Source organism: Habropoda laboriosa, unplaced genomic scaffold (assembly GCF_001263275.1).
Source record: "Habropoda laboriosa isolate 0110345459 unplaced genomic scaffold, ASM126327v1 scaffold210, whole genome shotgun sequence".
Lineage (NCBI taxonomy): Eukaryota > Metazoa > Arthropoda > Insecta > Hymenoptera > Apidae > Habropoda > Habropoda laboriosa.
Window position 1 is genome coordinate 1,458,971 of NW_017100373.1, and position 19,419 is coordinate 1,478,389.

At 40.9% G+C, this 19,419-nt stretch overlaps 1 protein-coding gene across 1 annotated transcript; it reads right to left on the minus strand.

Moving 5' to 3' along the window:
* Nucleotides 1-8,777: 8,777 nt before the first annotated feature.
* On the minus strand, nucleotides 8,778-9,900 carry LOC108574864. The gene is made up of 2 exons (XM_017937510.1): nucleotides 8,942-9,900; nucleotides 8,778-8,799 (listed from the first exon to the last, which is right to left on the minus strand). The coding sequence occupies exons 1-2, from the start codon at nucleotides 9,898-9,900 to the stop codon at nucleotides 8,778-8,780; spliced, it is 981 nt and encodes a 326-aa protein (XP_017792999.1).
* Between the last annotated feature and the right edge of the window lie 9,519 nt (nucleotides 9,901-19,419).

Consider the following 19,419-nt stretch of genomic DNA (forward strand, 5'->3'; position numbering starts at 1 on the left):
AGAAGGAGAAATTACTCGCGCTACATAACGAATGTGGGAAAAAGAATGTGAGCACGTACGCACAAGCGGCTTCCAGCCAGGGAAAAGTGGCTCCCGGTATAAAGGTAACGCCGCGAACTCCTGAGAAAGTGAGGGAAGCTAGCGAAATTGTAATTTTAAAACCCAACGATGACAATGATAAAAGAACAAACGATGAACTGAAAGACCAGGTAACAAAAATCTTAGGAAAAGGTAGAAAAGACCTGAAAATTAAAAGAATTAGACAACTCCGTACAAAGGGTGCACTAATTGAAGTTCAAAGTAAAGAAGACGTTAAACTTATCAAGAATTCTAAACTGGACACTATCGGAATGAATACTTCTGCACCAAAATAACTGAACCCTTCGATCATCATTTACGATGTTGAGAAGGACTGGAAACCCGAGGATCTACTTATAGATCTCTGCGCAAAACATTTTGATCATATAAGCACTATTGACAAAGATAAGCTTAAAAGTGAGATCACTTTCAAGGCCAAGAATCAGAGTCGTGTAAACTGGATTGTACAACTGCCAAGTCACGCGTTCGACCATCCTATTTCAAATGGTCGGACTTTTATGCTTTGGAGAAGCTACAAAATTAAAGAGTACATCAACATCGTCCGATGCTTCAAGTGCCACACATATGGACATGTGGCAAAATACTGTTCGGTTCCAACACAATTATGCGAGAGTTGTGGAGGCTCGGATCATCAACTTGTGTGTCAGATACAAGAGAAAAGACACGCAACACAGTATCCGTAGCAAGACGTGTCCTGAATACATAAGGCAGGTTGAATTATATAAAACCAAACTAAAATGGACCTAGTTGTGGCACAGGTAAACGCTCAACGATCCACTGCCGCAGCAGCGGAACTGCGAAATATACTGACGAAGCACAATATCGACATCCAGTGTATTTAGGAACCCTACGCACATAATGGGAAAATTTTTGGCTACAACGCTACAAATAATATTATTTTGTCTCCTGGAACCCGCAACCCATGGGTAGCGGCAGTAATTAAAAAAGAACTTGATGTTTTCTCATTGGCACACTTACAAACAGACCACATGATGGTCTTTGAAATTACCACCAAAGACTTTAGCTTTCACATAATTAATATTTATTGTCAGTTTTCCCAGTCAACAGACACGTTTATAACAGATCTGGAACTTTGTCTTACTAGATTACAGGCACACTGGATAATAATAGTTATGGATGCCAATGCAAAATCTCACAGTTGGTATTCTGATGAAACAGATGAGAATGGACGTAAATTGGAAGAATTCATAATAGTTAACGACTTTACCATTGTCAACCAACCTTCCGGTTTGACATCTTTTGACAATTCACGCGGTGCGTTCAATATCGACATAACGACTCTTTGTACAAGAAATTTAAATTCACACATCAATGACTGGGAAATCACGGACATCCTAACGATTTCTGATCACAACTTAATAACTTTCAAAATTCGGACACTTAGAAGTTCTGGTAGTATACATAAAGAAATCAGACCATATAACATAAAACTAGCCAACTGGGATAAATTTGACAATTTAGTAAACACAAAAATGAATCAAGATTTCTTGGAATCCATAGTAAATTATAAACTGGACACATTTATTCGGCGACTATATCAAGCTCTGGATAATATCTGTTCTGAGTCTATTCCCAGAAAGAGAAATGTGGGAAAGGCTGTCCCATGGTGGACGCCCTGCTTTACTAGAATGTGTGAGACCGTTCGTCGATACAAGAGAGCTATGGCTAGGGCGCGAAGAATGCGTCTTGACTCGGCATTTGTGGAGAACCGGGACCAGTATCGAATTCATCGAAATAAATATGTAAATGAGATTAAAAAACAAAAAACTGTTTTCTGGAAAAAGTTTGTTTCTGAGGAGGGGAACCGAGAACCCTGGGGAGTTCTGCACAAATTGATTCACAATAAATTTAGAAAGATTAGTAACATTGGTACTATAAAGTTAAACAATGGAGAAATGACCAACATTTGGCAAGAATCTGTTGAAGCATTATGCAAAAAATTCTCACCACCTGACTGCGTTGTGTCTGAAAAACAGATACATCATAATATTAGAGAACTGAATAACTTGTATATAAATCACAATCTAGAACCGGACATTACAGTTCAGGAAATAAGTAATGCTACAAAAAGAATAAAGTGCGGAAAGGCCCCGGGCCCGGATGGATTCCCTCCCGAAATAATTAAACGTCTGTTACGGGTTACGCTTGTTGTGTCCTTACACGGAGCGTAATATTTGTTTGGGTTTGTGGATCGGTCAAAACGTTCACCGTATGAGGGTGATACGTTGTTGACAACAAATCCTACAGGATTGGAACCTTCGGCGTACGTGATATATACGCCGTTCTCCGAAGGATGGAAAAGGTTGGAGGTTCAACGTATACGTTGACGGCATAGGGTGGTGGACCGGTCAGAACATTCAACGTATGTGGTTAATACGTTGTTCTCCGACTTGTCCGATAGGTTTGGAACCGTCGGCGTACGTGATTTATACGCCGTTCTCCAAAGGATGGACAAGATTTGGTGGTTGTGAGGACAGTACGTATCGTAATGTCGGATATACCTCGAGCGGTTAAGATATATCCTTTGTGAGTTTAGCTATTTCGTTACTAATGTTACAAGGAGATGATTAATTGAATATAGGCTGAGCAATTCTATAATAGCTATATTCTAATAATATTCAATGTGGTTACAATAAGATTACAATGGTTTAAATATGAATTATAATGGTTGATTCTTGGCTGAGCAAGAATCTTCCTTCTCGACTTTACACGGTGAGTACGCGGGGACGTCGTAGACAAATATATCTAGTTGACATTTACGAGTTTAGTGTTATACTTGGTTGCTCGAAAGGGAATTGAGCCAGATCTTGCTCGTGTCGAACGGCGACTATACAGGTACTGCTCTACTTTAACGTTCAGGGTAACTCTGAACTGTGACTGCCCCAGAGCCTCGAAAATCATGCCCTTATATACTCAAAAATCTGTATTTTTTTTGGGTGGTGGGGGCCCTAATTTTCCCATGAGAACGAAGCGCGTTCGTTTACTTTATCTCAAGGGGGTGAGCTCTAGGCGGATGTCTCGGCGCCGCCGTGTCGGCTAGTCTGCGTATGTAACACGTCTATGGAAGTTAAGACCAGAGATAATGGTCTCGCTCTTTAACAGGTGTCTCCGAGACCCTGTAATACCAAAGCAATGGAAAATTGGCAACGTTTTAGTCATTCTAAAGGATTCGGAAGCTGACCTACAGCTTGTAAATTCTTTCAGACCTCTATAGCTCTCTTACAGGTAATAAGTAAGGTTTTTGAAAGAGTAACTGTAGATAGAATACAAACGAATTATAATGAGGTAAATCTTGCCAGCAAGAATCAATATGGTTTTAAGAAAGGTTTGAGCACGGAGGATGCCCTTCTAAAACTTAAAGAAGAAGTAGTAACCACATCGAAGAAGTATGTACTGACCATTTTTGTAGATATAGTCGGAGCTTTTGATTTTATCTGGTGGCCCGCGATAATTGCTCGGCTGGCACTAGCGAATTGCAGCACAACAATAGTAAATTTAATTTTAAACTACTTTTCAAATATAAAAATACAAATCAGAAGAAATCACCAATGCTTTATACACCAGGTGTAACGGGGCTGCCCTCAGGGCTCTATTATAGGTCCGGCAGCATGGAATTGGTCTTTGGAACAGTTCCTAAGCAGTTTTTCAACGAACTTCAACCCGGAGAGTGTACAGACCATTGCTTATGCCGATGATATTGTTTTTATAATTAAAGGTAATTCCAGGGCCGAACTGGAATGCCTTGGAAATCGAGCTATGGACACCTTCCAAGGCTGGAGTGATCAGAATAAATTAACTATATCGGATAAAAAAAACTGTGGCTGTGCTGCTCAGGGGAAAATTAGATACCCGACGACCACCAAGCATTAAAGTAAATCAAAACACAATAAAAATGTCATCGCAACATAAATATCTAGGACTTATTATCGATTCAAAAATGAATTTTATCGCTTACGTTAAAAAGTTAAGGGAAAAATTATTTAAATACATCATGTCGCTAAAGCGCTGTGCTAACGAAATATGGGGCATCAAAAGACCGATTCTAAACATCTTTTACAAGGCAGTCTGTTTACCAATCATCACGTATGGCTAGGTACCACTAATTTGGTAAGATATTTAAATTCGTTGCAGCGCAATATCTTAATAGTTCTAATTAAAGCTTGCCGTACCACATCAACCGCTGCAATGCAGACTGTGTCTGGTTGTCTCCCAATCGATTTGGTCATAATCCAATATACACTCAAAAGAAGATTGAAAAAGAACTTAAATATAAGTTGGAACGGGCTGTTTCAACGAAGATTCGGAAGTTTCGTATGACACAAAATGCCTTCTAATAGAAAACGCTATAATGGACGAGTGGCAGCGAAGGTGGAGCAATAATATACATGGTCGTGACACATACCATTTCTTAAAAGATATTACTTTCCATAAGGAAAGGCCGTAGTTCCAACCGTCCAGATTGAGTGTATATGTATATATTAACCGGATATGGCTTTATCCGACACTCGCTCCAGAAACGTGGATTAATAGACACGGAAACTTGTCCTGCGTGCGGCACTAATCCCGAAACTGTCGAACATATAATTTTTCATTATACGAAGTATCAGCAATTTAGATTTTCACAGATCAATATTTCCAAAGCTAATTGGACCAATTTAATAAGCACAAAAAGTGATTTCTTGCTCTTCAATAAGTTTATAAATAACATTTATGCAGAACGTAGGAAATATCTAGATACACCAACATTAACCATTGAACCTTCTACATCATTAAATTAAAATTATACAATGTAATTTCGAACTTACACCTGACGAAAACTTAAGCGTTGATTTTCAACACTTTCTCTGCTAAAATGGTACAAGATAAAACATCTCAATTTTGTACAAATTAAATTAGGAAAATGAAAAGAGAATAGAGAAGAAGAAAGGATAAAGGGTGGAGAAGAAACTATGTAATAGAAATCAGTATGAATAATATTTACCATGAGAGTAGCAGGCCTGCCTTCTCGCGGCTAGGGACGGTAACGCACGGTGCAAACCTTGCGGCTAAACGGCCTAAAAGAAAAAATAGAATAGCTTGAAAGTAAAACAAAAATAAAGAATAAAACTACTGTCATAGAAAAAAAAAAAAATAACAAGATAAAGAACGACGCAGTAATGAGATTAAATCTCGCAAACTGCACGACAGTAAGTGAATGAAATAAATAAAAAAATGTCCTTGGGGGTATACCGTAGGCCCCTGGCGTCGCAACGACCCGCTGTGGCCTTGTCCGGGTGGTACGTGGCGCCAGGGGAGCGGGGGACTTGCCTTAATCGGCTGGCCTGCGAGGATAACAACCTCTATAAAAAATCCTTAACCTTAAGCTATGGCGCGCGGCGATGGGGTGCGCCCTTGTGGATGCATCGGGGCGTGGCGGATGGGTTCATTCGTTCCTACCGGCCAAACTCCGGGATTCTGGCGCACCCGGTTTTATTTCGCCTTACCTGGGCAATGGAAGCTCTACCCAGGCGGACACCTTTTCTCGCCGTACTCGTGGGATTATTCATCGATTCTAAACAAACAAAACAAAAACTTAAGTATAGGCAAGCGGAGGAGTCGGCAGAGTCGGATGCTGGGGAGACATCGATGGGAAGAAAGAGCAGAACGAGTTCTGTATCCTCTTTCGAGGATAGTTTCCAAACACCTGAAGGAAATACTTTAAAGAAAAGGAGACTTGCTGTCTCAATTGAGAGACTCAAGCAGGTAGACACTGAAGATAAGGATATGGCACCTAATCCGATATTAGCGGATGTTAGGAACGAACGAGCTGTTTTGGAAGAATTTCTTTGTAATGACACTAATAAAATCAGCAAAGTGGCTCTCAGGTTTATTCTGTCTAAGTGGAGTAAACTCGAAAACCAGATTCAGGACTTGATCGTTGAGAATGAAAAATTAATAGTTAATGAGACAACTTACCGGAAGGGAGGACCTGTATCCGGCACATATGCTCAGGTGGCATCTGCAGCAGCGTCACCTGGAAGGAAGAAGAAGTTATTTACTTCAGAGGTAAAAGAACCGTACGAGGTTGTTCTCATTACACTTGAAGATGAGAACGACAAACGTACCAACGAAGAAATAAAAACTAAAGTTGAAGAAGCACTGAATGTTAAAAATAAGGAATTAAAAGTAAGAAAAATAAGGCAACTTCGAAATAAGGGAATAGTGATGGAAGCGAACAGCAAAGAAAATCTGAAAATTATTAAAGACACAGACCTAAAGAGCTTGGGTTTAAAAGCTGCCGAACCTAAGAAGCGGGATTCCTGTATTATTATATACGACGTCGATAAGGATCACAAGCAATCCGACCTTTTGGACGATTTTATTATAAAAAATTTAAATTATAAAAACGAAGAAGAAAAGAATAAGCTAAAGAGAATATTAAATTTAGACATTGTTTTAAGTCTAAAAATCAAAACTTTGTGCACTGAATTGTGCAACTACCGTCGAAGGATCTTAACACTATCACCGATGTGGGCAGGCTTTTCGTGCAGTGGAGGTCCTACAGATTTAAAGAATATATAAATATAATTAAGTGCTACAAGTGTCTTGGTTATGGCCACATAGCCAAACACTGCAGTATTGAGAAACAGATTTGTCTGCATTGTGGATCTGACCAACACTCAAGAGAAGACTGCACAAGCAAGGAAAATCCTAAATGTGTAAATTGCATCAGATCGAAAAGAAAAGATATTTCACATAACGTTAATTATAGACAATGTCCTGAATACCTGAGGCAGGTGGAGTTTAATAACTGAGGCAAAAACCGTCACATGGAAAAGTTTTGTTATAAATGAGTCCAAAATGTCCAAATGTTATAAATGAGTCCAAAATGTCCAATATGGGTGCGATGGTGCTCCCTTCTGGAGAAAGAACCAAGTCATGGAGAGAATCTGTCACGTTGTTTCTGAACAAATTTTTACCTAAGGGCAATATAACAGAAGAATTAGAAATACATAAGGCTACCAGACAGAAAATTGCAATGTACTCAAACAGCAATGTAGAACCGGATATCAGTATCGAGGAGATTAATTCCTCTATTAGCAGAACCAAAAATAAGAAATCCCGGTGTGGACGGTTTTGGGCCGGAGATTATTAAGAATTTATGGAAGATCAGACCGGAAGTCATTTTGACTTTCTTCAATAAATACCTAAGAGCGGAAATGTTACCAGACAGCTGGAAGCTGGCAAAGATAATCTTTATACCTAAGAGTCATGACTGTAATAAGGAAGATATAGACTCTTTCCGACCCATAACACTTCTGCCCGTCATTAGCAAAGTTTCTGAAAGGATCATTTTAAACAGAGTGCAAGTACAATATCAAATTAGCAACTTGGAGAGTACACTGCAGTACGGTTTTAAAAAAGGCGCCTCCACGGAGGACGCCCTATTAGCATTTAAGGACAACGTGACAGTTTCAGACAAAAAATATATAATAGCATTATTTATAGATGTTCAGGGCGCATTTAACAATCTATGGTGGCCTGCGATCAAGGTTAGACTGGTTGATGCCAAGTGCAGCACCGGTCTGGTAAATATTGTCAACAATTATTTTAAAAATAGAAGGATAGAAGTTTGCAATAAATACGAAAAAATCAAGTGGAAAGCACGTAGAGGATGTCTCCAAGGTTCAATTATTGGTCCATGCGCCTGGAATTGGTGCATGGATGTACTTCTACATGTAATTAGGAACAAATTTCTGGCAAGTGATGTTACCGCGATAGCTTATGCGGACGATGTTGTTTTTACTATTTATGGGGACTCCAGAAACAAGATAGAAAGCTTAGCTTCACAGATAACAGATGAAATTGAATCATGGTGCAGTTTAAACAAATAGGCTGCCTAGGATTGTTATTTACGGAGAGAAAATTAAGTATGTGGATAATTACAAATATTTGGGGGTACTAATCGATGACAAACTTACTTTTGTGCAACATGTAAAGAGGATACGGGAAAAAATTTTTAAATACATAATGGCTCTGAAAAGACTTGCGCACGAGGAGTGGGGTATTAGAAGATATATACTGGACATTTTGTATAAGGCTGTGTGCTTATCCATTATCACATATGGCTGCGTGATTTGGTATCCAGAGGCTGACAAAGTTATGGTCAGGAGACATATCTCGGCCATCCAAAGAAGCATCTTGTTGTTAGTTGTCAAGGCTTGGATCTGGAAATTATTAGATTTGGAATAAGTAGAATGGTGTTTATTTGTTAACGGGGTATGGCCCCATTAATGATAGTTTATTTAAGGGGAACCTAATTTCTACCTCTCCGGACTGTCCCTGTTGTGGTGATGGTGTGGAGAGTGTGGAACATATGATTTTCGAATGCAATTGTTATGAAGTTTTTAGACATGATGGTTTGAGATCTAGTTGGAATCAACTAATATTAACAAAGGAAAAATTATTGAGTTTTGCGGATTTCGCTGATTCAGGGTATCAAGTATAGACCTGGAATTTTGTTTCGTGTATATTAGTTTTTAATTTGATTATTTTATTTCTGAATTTATGATTTTATAGTTTCCTGATTTAATGATTTTTTTGATATTGTGATTGCAAGTAGAAAAAGGGTCCGCCTCCACGCGGCTGGGACGGGCAACGACACGGTGTGGGCTTGCCTAAGTGACCCATAAATGTATTCTATTAAAAGAATAAGTACAATGTTTATAATCATTTTAAGTTTTGCAGGCAGTGATGAGCTACCGCTCGAAAACTGCATTATAATATGTAATTAATGAAGAAAAAAAAATGAAAATGTCCTTGGGGGCCTCGGCGGGCGTACCTGGGCGCCGCCGCCTCCTTCTTCTGCTGGCCCTCCTTCTGGGTGGGGGGCTGCTTCTGGGGCGGAGCTGCCGCCGCCTTCCGGACCGTCCGTTGCTCCTTCCTGCCTACAACTTTGGACCACTGCCCCTCGGGGGGAGTTGTTTTATTCACCTGCGTTGTCTGTGCTGCCTTTGGTGTTGCCACTGTCTCCTCCTCCACGGGTTTAGTGGCGGCCGTCTTCTTCTTTTTCTTCTTCTTCTTGCTTTTCGCCTCCTCAGGAGAACTGCGCGGTAGAACTGCGCCGTCACTTTTCGCCTCCCTAGCCGTCTCCCGGGAAGCGGAAGGGGTTGTCCTCACTGGGCGGAGCTCACCGCGGAGGGATGCCATCTTCGCTTCCACGATGGAGGCCACCGCTTGTAGTAGTCTCTCCTCTCGGTTGTCGTCAGTGCCGGGAAGGGGAGGCATATCTTCCTCCTCATCGCTGTCAGGAGACGTATCCACCGCCCTTCTATTGCAGTTCTTCTGTCGCAGCGATCTCCTGACGATAGGTTCAGGGAGGGGCTGCACTGGTTCCCTCTCCACCGCCATCCCCTCCATGGCCACGGTTACTTCTTCCATGGCCTCGGTCGGGCGTCGCGTAGTCGTCATCGCTGCTGTGTCCACCTTCTTCGTGGCGGGGGTCTTGCTGAAGGCGTCTAACTTGCGCCCCTGTTCAGCAATCACCTCCGCCAGGCTTCCCACTTGCGCCGTTAACTCCTCCACCTGCTTTCTGAGGGCCTGATTCTCCCTCTCCAGGACTGATTCCGGCGCTGCTGAGGTCGTCCTCTTCCTCAACTCCCCGGAGTGCGTCCGGAACAAAATGTATGCGTCCTTTAAGGCCTTAATGTACGGGCCGTGCAAGTTGCCGCTCTTGCCGGCAACTATCTCCACTTTGTTGCAGGCCTCGAGTATTTGGGCTTGCATGTCGGCTGTGCTCATCCATCTTGCGCGCTCAGCCATGTCCGCATCCTCCTGCCGCCACCACTTTGACAGCGCCGGGGTTCGACGTTCGGGTCGAACACGTCAAGTTGGGCCCTGAGCTGCAGCTGTTTTTCCAGTAGGGCGGTGTACCTCTCTATCTCCACGTTACGGTCCTTGTACTCCCCAGTAGTACACGGGCGGCCCCTCTTCCTGTCGGATGAGCCGGAGAGATTCCTTGCGTCCCCGGACATGCTCCTGTAGGCCTTCGCTGGAGGCCCGTGCAAAGACTTTTCAGAGCCCTCCTCGTCTCTGCTACTGATATGCAGCTCCGCCTCGGGAGGTGTGGATTGTTTTGCTACAGCTCCTCCTTTTGCAATATGGCCGCCCCTTCGGGCAGCGTTCCTAGAGGTCCTCTTGTTTATGGCCTCCATTTTCTCGTCAGTCCAGTCCCTGATGCCTGGACTCCTGCCACTAGCGGATGTGCCAGAGGTGGATGCCTGGCAAATACCGCCTCCAACCGGTACGGATATTTTGGACGCAGCGGCACCGTATGATACGCTCGCCGCCCGTCCTCCATCCCTGCGATCATGTTGGTCGACACTGCTTGCAACGCGGCCGCCACTGCCACCCTCCTCCTCCACTCCTCCCGCCTTCTCCGATTGGGCTTTTGTTTTTTTTTGAAATCATTGTGGCAGAGTTGTTACTCTTCGGGTTCGGGCATCATGCCACCTCCACCGCGGTGGGGGTACTATCCCCCGGAGTAGCAGACCCTAGTTACATGTGTCGGGTGGTCAACCCTGTCGACACCTGGTGACTCTAAGAAAAGATGTTACTGGATAGGCCAGCGCCATATTGATGCTAGAGTTTTTATGTCACCCCTATCGAGTGGGCGCCGCCAGATCCGATTCGATGACTCACCCAAACCTCGGGCTAGACGTTGCTGTGGACCACCATCCGCAGCGTGGTGTATGAGGAAATAGCGACCACCTAATCCTCCACATTCTGCGCTCAGCTAACCTGGTTTCAACCCTGTCAGAGTCTCCAGTCAGTATCTGGGGAGCGGTTTTCCACTCATTCAACATAGCCGTTCACGGGACCTTTGCCGGACTTACGTTTACCCTTATTACTAAGCCGGAGGTCGGGTACCGACTTCACCCAGGTACCCCGGTCGGGGGGCAACTACTTCCCCCTTGGTTAGTCTGACAGGAATATCCGCCAGGCGCCAACCGCAGCCACATTCATTCGTCCACATTTACACAGTTATTACTCATCTCGTTTGCCCTCTTTCCCACCTTTTCAGCCGAGAAGAGGCCCAGGAGCCCCGCGTGGAGGTGAAGTGAGTGGATTTGACCGGGTCTGGCCCTACAACGTCGCCGAAGTTCTCCGCTGTGGGCCTCGCCGGAAGACGAGTTCCAGTTTGGCGAACATCAGCTAAGACGTGGTGTCGTCCCGGTGATGGCCCAGAATTCCCCCGACTCACTGCCGGACGTCCCACCGTCGTTGACGCCGCCCCTCGGAATGGCCTCAACGCCAGCAAGAGCCACCATCTGGCAAGTCCCTCTCCAGCCTCGTGCTCCCATGCCGTACATAACCATATTAACCTCTTCTATATCTAAAGTCTACTATTCATAATCCTTAGTAAGTTATCATATTATTGTAACGTATACCTATTACCAGAATATAATATTTATTGTTATTTAACCTTATTTCCATATGACGGATTATTACTTACTACCCAATACTATAACTCAAATACTATGAGTTCATATCGTGGACGCGACTCGTCAAATACAATGACGATCCCGGGATGTAACAACATTCACTATCATATTATGTATAAAAAAATATAGCATTTCATTTAAAAAAATTAAACTGACTTTGAAACCTTCCCCACCGTACCAGGTACAAAAAAAATATTTATACCACATAATTTTCCTGTTCGTACCAAACAACTTTTGTTAAAACATTTTTTTCCTAACATCACTTCCTTAAAAGATATTTCACTGTATTGAGATAAAACAGACGCCCTGTATTACATAGAGTCGGCCTACCATTTGACTGCTAGTTGGAGAATTGGCCTGCCGTTTGACTGACACTTGTAGAATCGGTCCTACATTTTTTTTTTAATGCGGAGGTAGGCCGACTTTATATGATAAATAATTGACCACCAAACGGTTGGCTAATTCCATAATTGACCACCAAGCGGTAGGCCAATTCTACAATTGACCACCAAACGGTAGGTTTATTCTACAGTTGGCCACCAAATAAAATAAATATCGCCAACAAAAAATTTTGAACGTCATAGCTAATTAGACATCTTGAATTGAAAAAAAAAGTTATAAAGCCAAATACATATAATCTTATGCTTAAAATAATGAAAATCTAGCGTGACAGTGAACATGTTAACAAGTAAATGTTGTTCAAATTATGTCGTGGTTTATGTCATTTTCATCAAAAAAATCTCATCAATATGTTAAGAAAAATTTCGGGATAAAAAAACGTAAAATTAAAAAAGTTGGTGTTTAAATCGCTTGGTTGCCTCGACTCACGTTTTATCCTTATCTGCTATTCGCTGTCCTTGTCTACCGCAGGCGCGAAGCTCAGAAACATAGTCCCTGACTCTACAATATGTAGTCCTGTTTAGGTTCCTTGCTGGTGGTCAATTGGAGAGACATTACTGTACTCCGAAATATAAAAGGTTTAAGCCGCTTATACTACCTCGAATATTAATTAAGAGGTACGGTTGGAAGCTTCGCGAAATTTTAATTAGCAAATCGTTAGAGAAAAAACGGTTGCTCTAACATACATACATATAGTTGCTATTATTAGTGCTTCTCAGTAGTATTTATATGGATAAAATAGATGCACTACATAGTATTACCTTATTTTTTCGAAACTATTTGCTTATTACGGTTTTTATATACTTTTCAAATTTTTAAATTTCCCAAGAAGAAGTATACACGGTATGTCGAAGATATTACAGATGACGATGAAAGCATAGATTCTGTAGTCTATTCAGAAGAGGATTATACAGAGTGTCCCGTAACTCCTCGAACACCCGGAAATGGGGGGTAGCTGAGGTGACTCTGAACAACTTTTTCCTTTTCCAAAATCCAGTTTGAAGCTTCGTTTTTGAATTATTAACGAAAAACACTGGCCAATTACAGCGCGCGTAGAGCCCGCGCTCAGGGACGGCCGAACAGAGATGCACCCGCGCGAGCGAACAAATGCGTACGCGTGACTTCTCGGTTCTCGATAGCTGTCAAAAAACTTTCACTTTGCACTGCTGTTTTTATAAGGCTTAGAGAAATGGTTTTTGGCCGTCATTCCGACGTTTGTATAAATTTTTGAAAAAACTGCAATTAGTCTGAATCGCGAAGAAAATAGCGAAGGTCGTTTTTACAACTTTTTTATCTGAGCTCGAAATGAAAATCTAAAAAATACGTTTTGTAGATCTATGTCAATGATACACGTGCTGATAATTTCATCGAAATTGGTTAATGTTTCTATGAGCTACAAACGGTTAAAGATGATAAAAATCGCACTATCACGACTTTCAGCGTAAAACTGTAATAAATCTGCAGATTCTTACATCTTTCGATGCCTGTTGCTTGTTTCTCCATCAACATATTTCGATGAAATTTTATAATTGACATCGATTTCCAAAACGTATTTTTTTTCTTTTTCATGAATAACAAGTAAGTCGTTTAATAACTGTGTTCGGTACTTTTATTCGTTATCCGAAAGCAATAAAGTGTTTTATTACTTCTGAAAAACTTACCCATTCCAAAATAGATCCGAGGAACGTTGTTAAATTCGGCAACGAATTAAGTGCCAGTATTGGAGAAAACAATTACTATCTTAAATTCAATCGTGATCAAATTAGGATCAATTTCAGTAATATTGATGCCTTCACGGTTGCTAAGCAAGCTTTTCTTGAAGCCGGTCTTAAATTCCATACTTATTCCCTGCCTTCTGAAAAGAATTTCAATGCTGTTTTAAAAGGTTTGCCCTTCGTGCAACCTAACGAGGTTATCGAGGAACTCAAAAGAAATAATCTCAATCCTCTAAGCTGTGTTAATTTTAAAAATCAAACCAATTATCCCATTTTAAAAATCTCATTCCCTTCCTCCACGACTCTAGCCCAAGTACGCAAAATTGGCTTTTTATTCCATGTCAGAATTTACTGGGAGAAATACCGAAACGGACGTAACTATACCCAGTGTTTCAAATGCCGATCTTAATGTCACGCTTCTGGAAATTGTTTTAAAAATCCCAAATGCGTTAAATGTGGTGGTAACCACACCTCTAAAGACTGCAGTAAAGACAAAGATGCCATGCACACCTGTGCTAATTGCGGTGGGCTACACACCGTCAATTATTCCCAATGCCCCTCCCTTTTGGGGTATTTAGCTAAAAGAAACTCATTAGCTTCCAGAAACATCGGACTCTCCAACCGCCCAGCACGCAAGGCACCGAACATATCCACTTTCCCCCATCCCCTTCCGAGTTACTCTTCCAGCGAGGTAGGTCGTACAGCCAAGTTGTTAGTGGGAGTACTAGGGGCTCTGTACATGCCCCCCTCCCCCCAGATTCCACAGCCGCGTCTCAGGCTACCGAATTCCAGGAATTATTCAAGGACTTTTCCTCCTTTGCCAAGAAAGTCATTCCTGTAGTAAAAACATACATTCCTAAACTCGCTGCGTGTCACTCTATCTTTGACAAAATCGAAATCCTAGTGGAAGCTTTTCAACTTCTGTTTTCATAAATATTACGTTCCCGCTCTCCCAACTTCCCGGTATCATTATGACATGGAATGCTTGTTCCTTACGTTCTAAAACTCTTGAACTCGAAATGTTCATGCTCACGAACAACGTTATTATTGCAACAATCCAAGAAACTTGGTTGTCCCCCAATGTTCATTCGACCTTTTGCGATTACAACATCGTTCGTAAAGATCGTAAAGATCGTTTCCGTGGCCGCCCGCACGGTGGACTTGCAATTTTAATACATAAAAGCATTAAATTCTCTAATATGCCACTGAACATACCGGGTGGCGTTGAGGCCGTGGCTATCAAACTAACTGAATTCAATGTTGCTATCATCTCTGCATACAGTACTGATAGGGCCCTCGACCAAGCTTCTCTGGATGCCCTTACTTCTCTTCGTCTACCCTTTGATATCGCTCCATTCAAAACGCCATCCACTATCGACTTTTTCCTGTCAAACTTCACTATCAACGCTAATTGCGAGACCGTTGATGACTTGAACTCCAATCACCGTCCGGTGCTTCTCTCGCCCACATCAATTAAAATATCCACTAATTCAGTATTAATAACAAACTGGAATAATTGCACCAAATACACTACTAATATTAAAATCAATCACACCATGGATACACCTGCTTGCATCGACTCCGGCGTTACTCGGATCTAGTGCTTTTTAAAGAACTGCTTCTTTAAAGCTTCCGAAATAATCAGCACTCCTAGCATATCCTCTATTCCCGGCAGCACACTAAGTAAAACAATTAAACTTGGGAATGCGGCTCGGAGACACTGGCAAAGATCAGGTAACCCCATTAACCTTGTATTTTACAAGGAGCTCTCCAAAAGCGTAAAAAAGAGGATTATTTACTTGAAATGGCTACAGGTACAGAACCAAATTGCTAGTGCCAACCTGCCAAATCACACCTTCTGGCCGGTTTTTAGAAGGGTTGTTAACAAACCGCTTAATATTCCTCCACTCATGGACGAATGCGGAAATTTTTATTCCGGCATAGCTGAAAAGGCCCAGCTAATTGCGGAACATTTCATGGGAACCTTCGATACAGCGTTCTCCACCGCTTCACCGATTCAAAATCTAATCCATAATGACGTCAATCTCTTCTTCAACAATGAAACCATTTCCTCTTCCTCTCCCAACGAACTTACTCTCCTATTTTCGCCGAAGTCGATACACCAGATTGTGTCCAAGTTAAAATCTAAGAAATCGTGTGGGTGGGACAGGATTTTGGTCGACATGGTCAAGCATTCGTCGTCAAAGATCTTCATCCAACTGTATTATATATTCCGCGCTGCCTTGCGCTTAAGGTACTTCCCCAGAGACTGGAAAGTCGCTAGAGTTAGTCCTCTTCCCAAACCCGGAAAAAATCATAAATTCATTGTTAACTACAGACCAATTAGTCTGTTGCCAACCCTAGTTAAAGTCTTCGAAAAAATTATTCTTTCCTTACTAAATAAACATATAATTAAGAATAATCTTATTACGGATTCCCAATTCGGTTTCAGATCACACCACTCGTGCATTCATCAACTAATTCGCGTTTCTCAATTCCACATACATCACGTAAATATTAACAGATATTCGGCCATGGTTCTCCTTGATCTTAACAAAGCATTCGACTCTGCTTGGCACGAGGGTTTGATTTTCAAGTTAATCAAATACGACTTCCACCCAAGCCTAATTAAACCAATTCACGCCTACCTTATTAATAGATCCTTTTTTGTGCAGATTGAAAATGTTAAAACTGGGCTCATGCCTATCAAAGCAGACGTACCGCAAGATTCGGTCTTGGGTCCCTTGCTATTCCTACTGTACATTAACGATATTCCCTGCGGCCTCGACACCGCACTGGCTCTTTTCGCCGACGATACCTCCATCCTGGCGGCCTCATACAGCCCAGAACGTCTTACTAAACTATTGCATAATTACCTAAACATCCTGTCTTCTTTCTTTAATGATTGGAAGTTAACCGTTAACAGTAACAAGTCACAAGCTATACTATTCACTCGTAAAAGAAAATATCTTGCATCGGGTGGTCCTTCCAAGTTAACTATAAATTGTGGAAATATCGAGTGGACAAAGGAAGTCCGATATCTTGGCATAACGTTTGACTCTGGTTTACGTTGGGGTCCGGCGGTCCTGGACCGAAGGAATAAAGTCTTAAAGGCCATTAGATCAGCCACCTTCTTACTAAATTCCAAATCTAAGCTCCCCTCGGACCTAAAATTGATCATTTACAAAGTTTGCATTCGACCGGTCATCACCTACGCTGCGCAGGTGTGGCACGTTGCCGCTCCTTCTCATATTGCAAGTCTGCAACGAATCCAAAACAAAGTATTAAGAATCATTTTAAATTTACCTCCTGACCATTCTACGTTTGATATATACGTCAGAACCAAAATTCCTCTGCTTACGACAATCATTGATTCCCTAGTTAAAAATTATCGTCCTTATTCTCACATAAATCCTCTTATCCGCAATACATTGCTCTACAACAAAAGTTTTCTTCCTTACACGCCTAAAATCAGATTTCCGCTAGATCTATAATAATTATTCGTCCAAATAAGGCTCATTGAACGAAGCAGCCACTGAAAACGTGGATTTTAATCTAACCTAACCTAATCATGTACATATGTAAAATCGTCTTGTCAATCAATAGAGTTGGAGCACAGTGTCTAATACCGTTGAATATCTAGATCGCCGGCAATATCCTAACAGTAATCGCTTCGCCGAAATTTTATGTGGGACACCCTATAGATATTGAGGCCACTACCGCTCGCCTACTCGATAGTGAGGACGACACCATCACAGTGAAGACAGTTGTTTAGTAACATCTGGATAGGCAGCATCCAATGTATTAGTAACGTCTGTAACGCAGTTTTCAATATATAGTACTGAAATTTTTTTATTAATATCTGAGAATCTAATGTGAAGTTAATATTTCATTCATGTTGAGTCGATCCAATATTTCATTTTGAGTCGATCCAACCACCATGACCTTTCGGAACTACATCCAATAAAACACACATTAGATTTAAGTTTTCAAAATAAGATTGTATATACAGTCACATAGGAGTTTCAAGAGTGTAAAGTAAAATTACAAAAAAATCTGACATCCTCACAGGATTTACAAGGCATTGAGTATAAATATGCCGTTTTCGGACGTCACAAAAGTATTCGAACGCGTAAACAAGAATCTTTCTAGCGAATGAAATGTAAACATTACACTTTAGTCGATTCTGTAACATCGTGCAATTAATACAGATTTCGTAGAGTATAATCGTTTTTTATTCTTCTACGTTATTCGATCAATAACGTTAGAGAAATTATTAAATCGAAGTAAATCTACGATACATTATAAAATAAAAAAGTCGAAAATTGAAGAAAATAATGCATATAAGAAGCGTACAGGACGTCCAAAGATGTTAACACCCAGAAAGGAGAAAATGATTATACGTGAAATTAACAGAAATTCAAGCACAACTGCACCGAAACTTGCAGCGATTGTTGGAAATAGTTGTGGGAAAGATGTACACCGTGAATGTAACCTGCAAGCGTTCGAATACTTTCGTGAGCTATGTATTAGGGTAACTATACCTAATATGGAACACCGCAATATCTCGGCAAATAAGTAACAAAATCAATAGGCAGAAGTGTAACATACTTCATTAAAAACAAAAGACATCATACTCACATTTCAGCTTCAGTTACAAGCCTGTCGTTGAATGCAAAGTTGAATGTTGTTTGAAAGGGTATAAAAGGTTTTGAATTTTTGAGAGGCGAGTTAAACAGTGAAATTTTTTGGTGAAGGTAAGGCAGAAAAATACTACTTTTGCATGATTTATCATTAAACATGTTTGTATCCGAGTCTTTAAAGGAAATTTACCGTTAAATCTTTGTTCTCCTTACGTATAATTATTTTTCTGTCGAAATACGTGCTTATGTACACAATATGGATATTTCCGAGGTTTTATCGACGTAAGATTCAATTATCGCTTAACTTTATCAACCGATTATTTCGTATCAACCAAGATTTAACCCTTTCCCGATTTGGGTATTAGGTTAGTTTTTTTTTTTAGAAAAATGTTCACTTAGATTAATATCCCCGACGGATTGTTACTATCGAGTTCTGTATTAGGTTAGTTTTTTTTTTATAAAAATATTTCCGGCGTTATATTAACCACGATATAACCCCTTCCCGTGTTCGGTATTAGGTTGGTTTTTGTTTCAGAAAAATATTTCCGACGTTCATATTTCCGGCGTTATATTAACGAAGATTTAACCCTTTCCGGAGTTCGGTATTAGGTTGGCATTTGTTTTAGAAAAATATTCGTATTAACACATTGACTGCCAAGCCCATTTAGAGGAAATCTGTTCTAGACGGCAACATTTTTTTTCAATTTATTGTATAGAATTAAACAAATACATATTAATTTTTATATTATGACTTTAATTTCAATTGTTTTTTTGCAAAAAAATGCCTTCGAATTATCTCGTAGTCGGGTGTCTCCGAATAGGATGTCACTTGTACCAGCAAACTGCCAACTACGAGTTATCTCGTAGCTTGGCAGTCAACGTGTTAGAAAGTAACGTAATTTCGATGACTTTCATATTTTCGACGGTTTTCTATTTGCGAGTTCGGTATTGGTTTTTTTTTTTTATAAGCATACTTCCGAGGATTTATCAACGTAAGATTCAATTATCGATTATTTTATCAACCGATTATTTGGAATCAACCAAGATTTAACCCTTTCC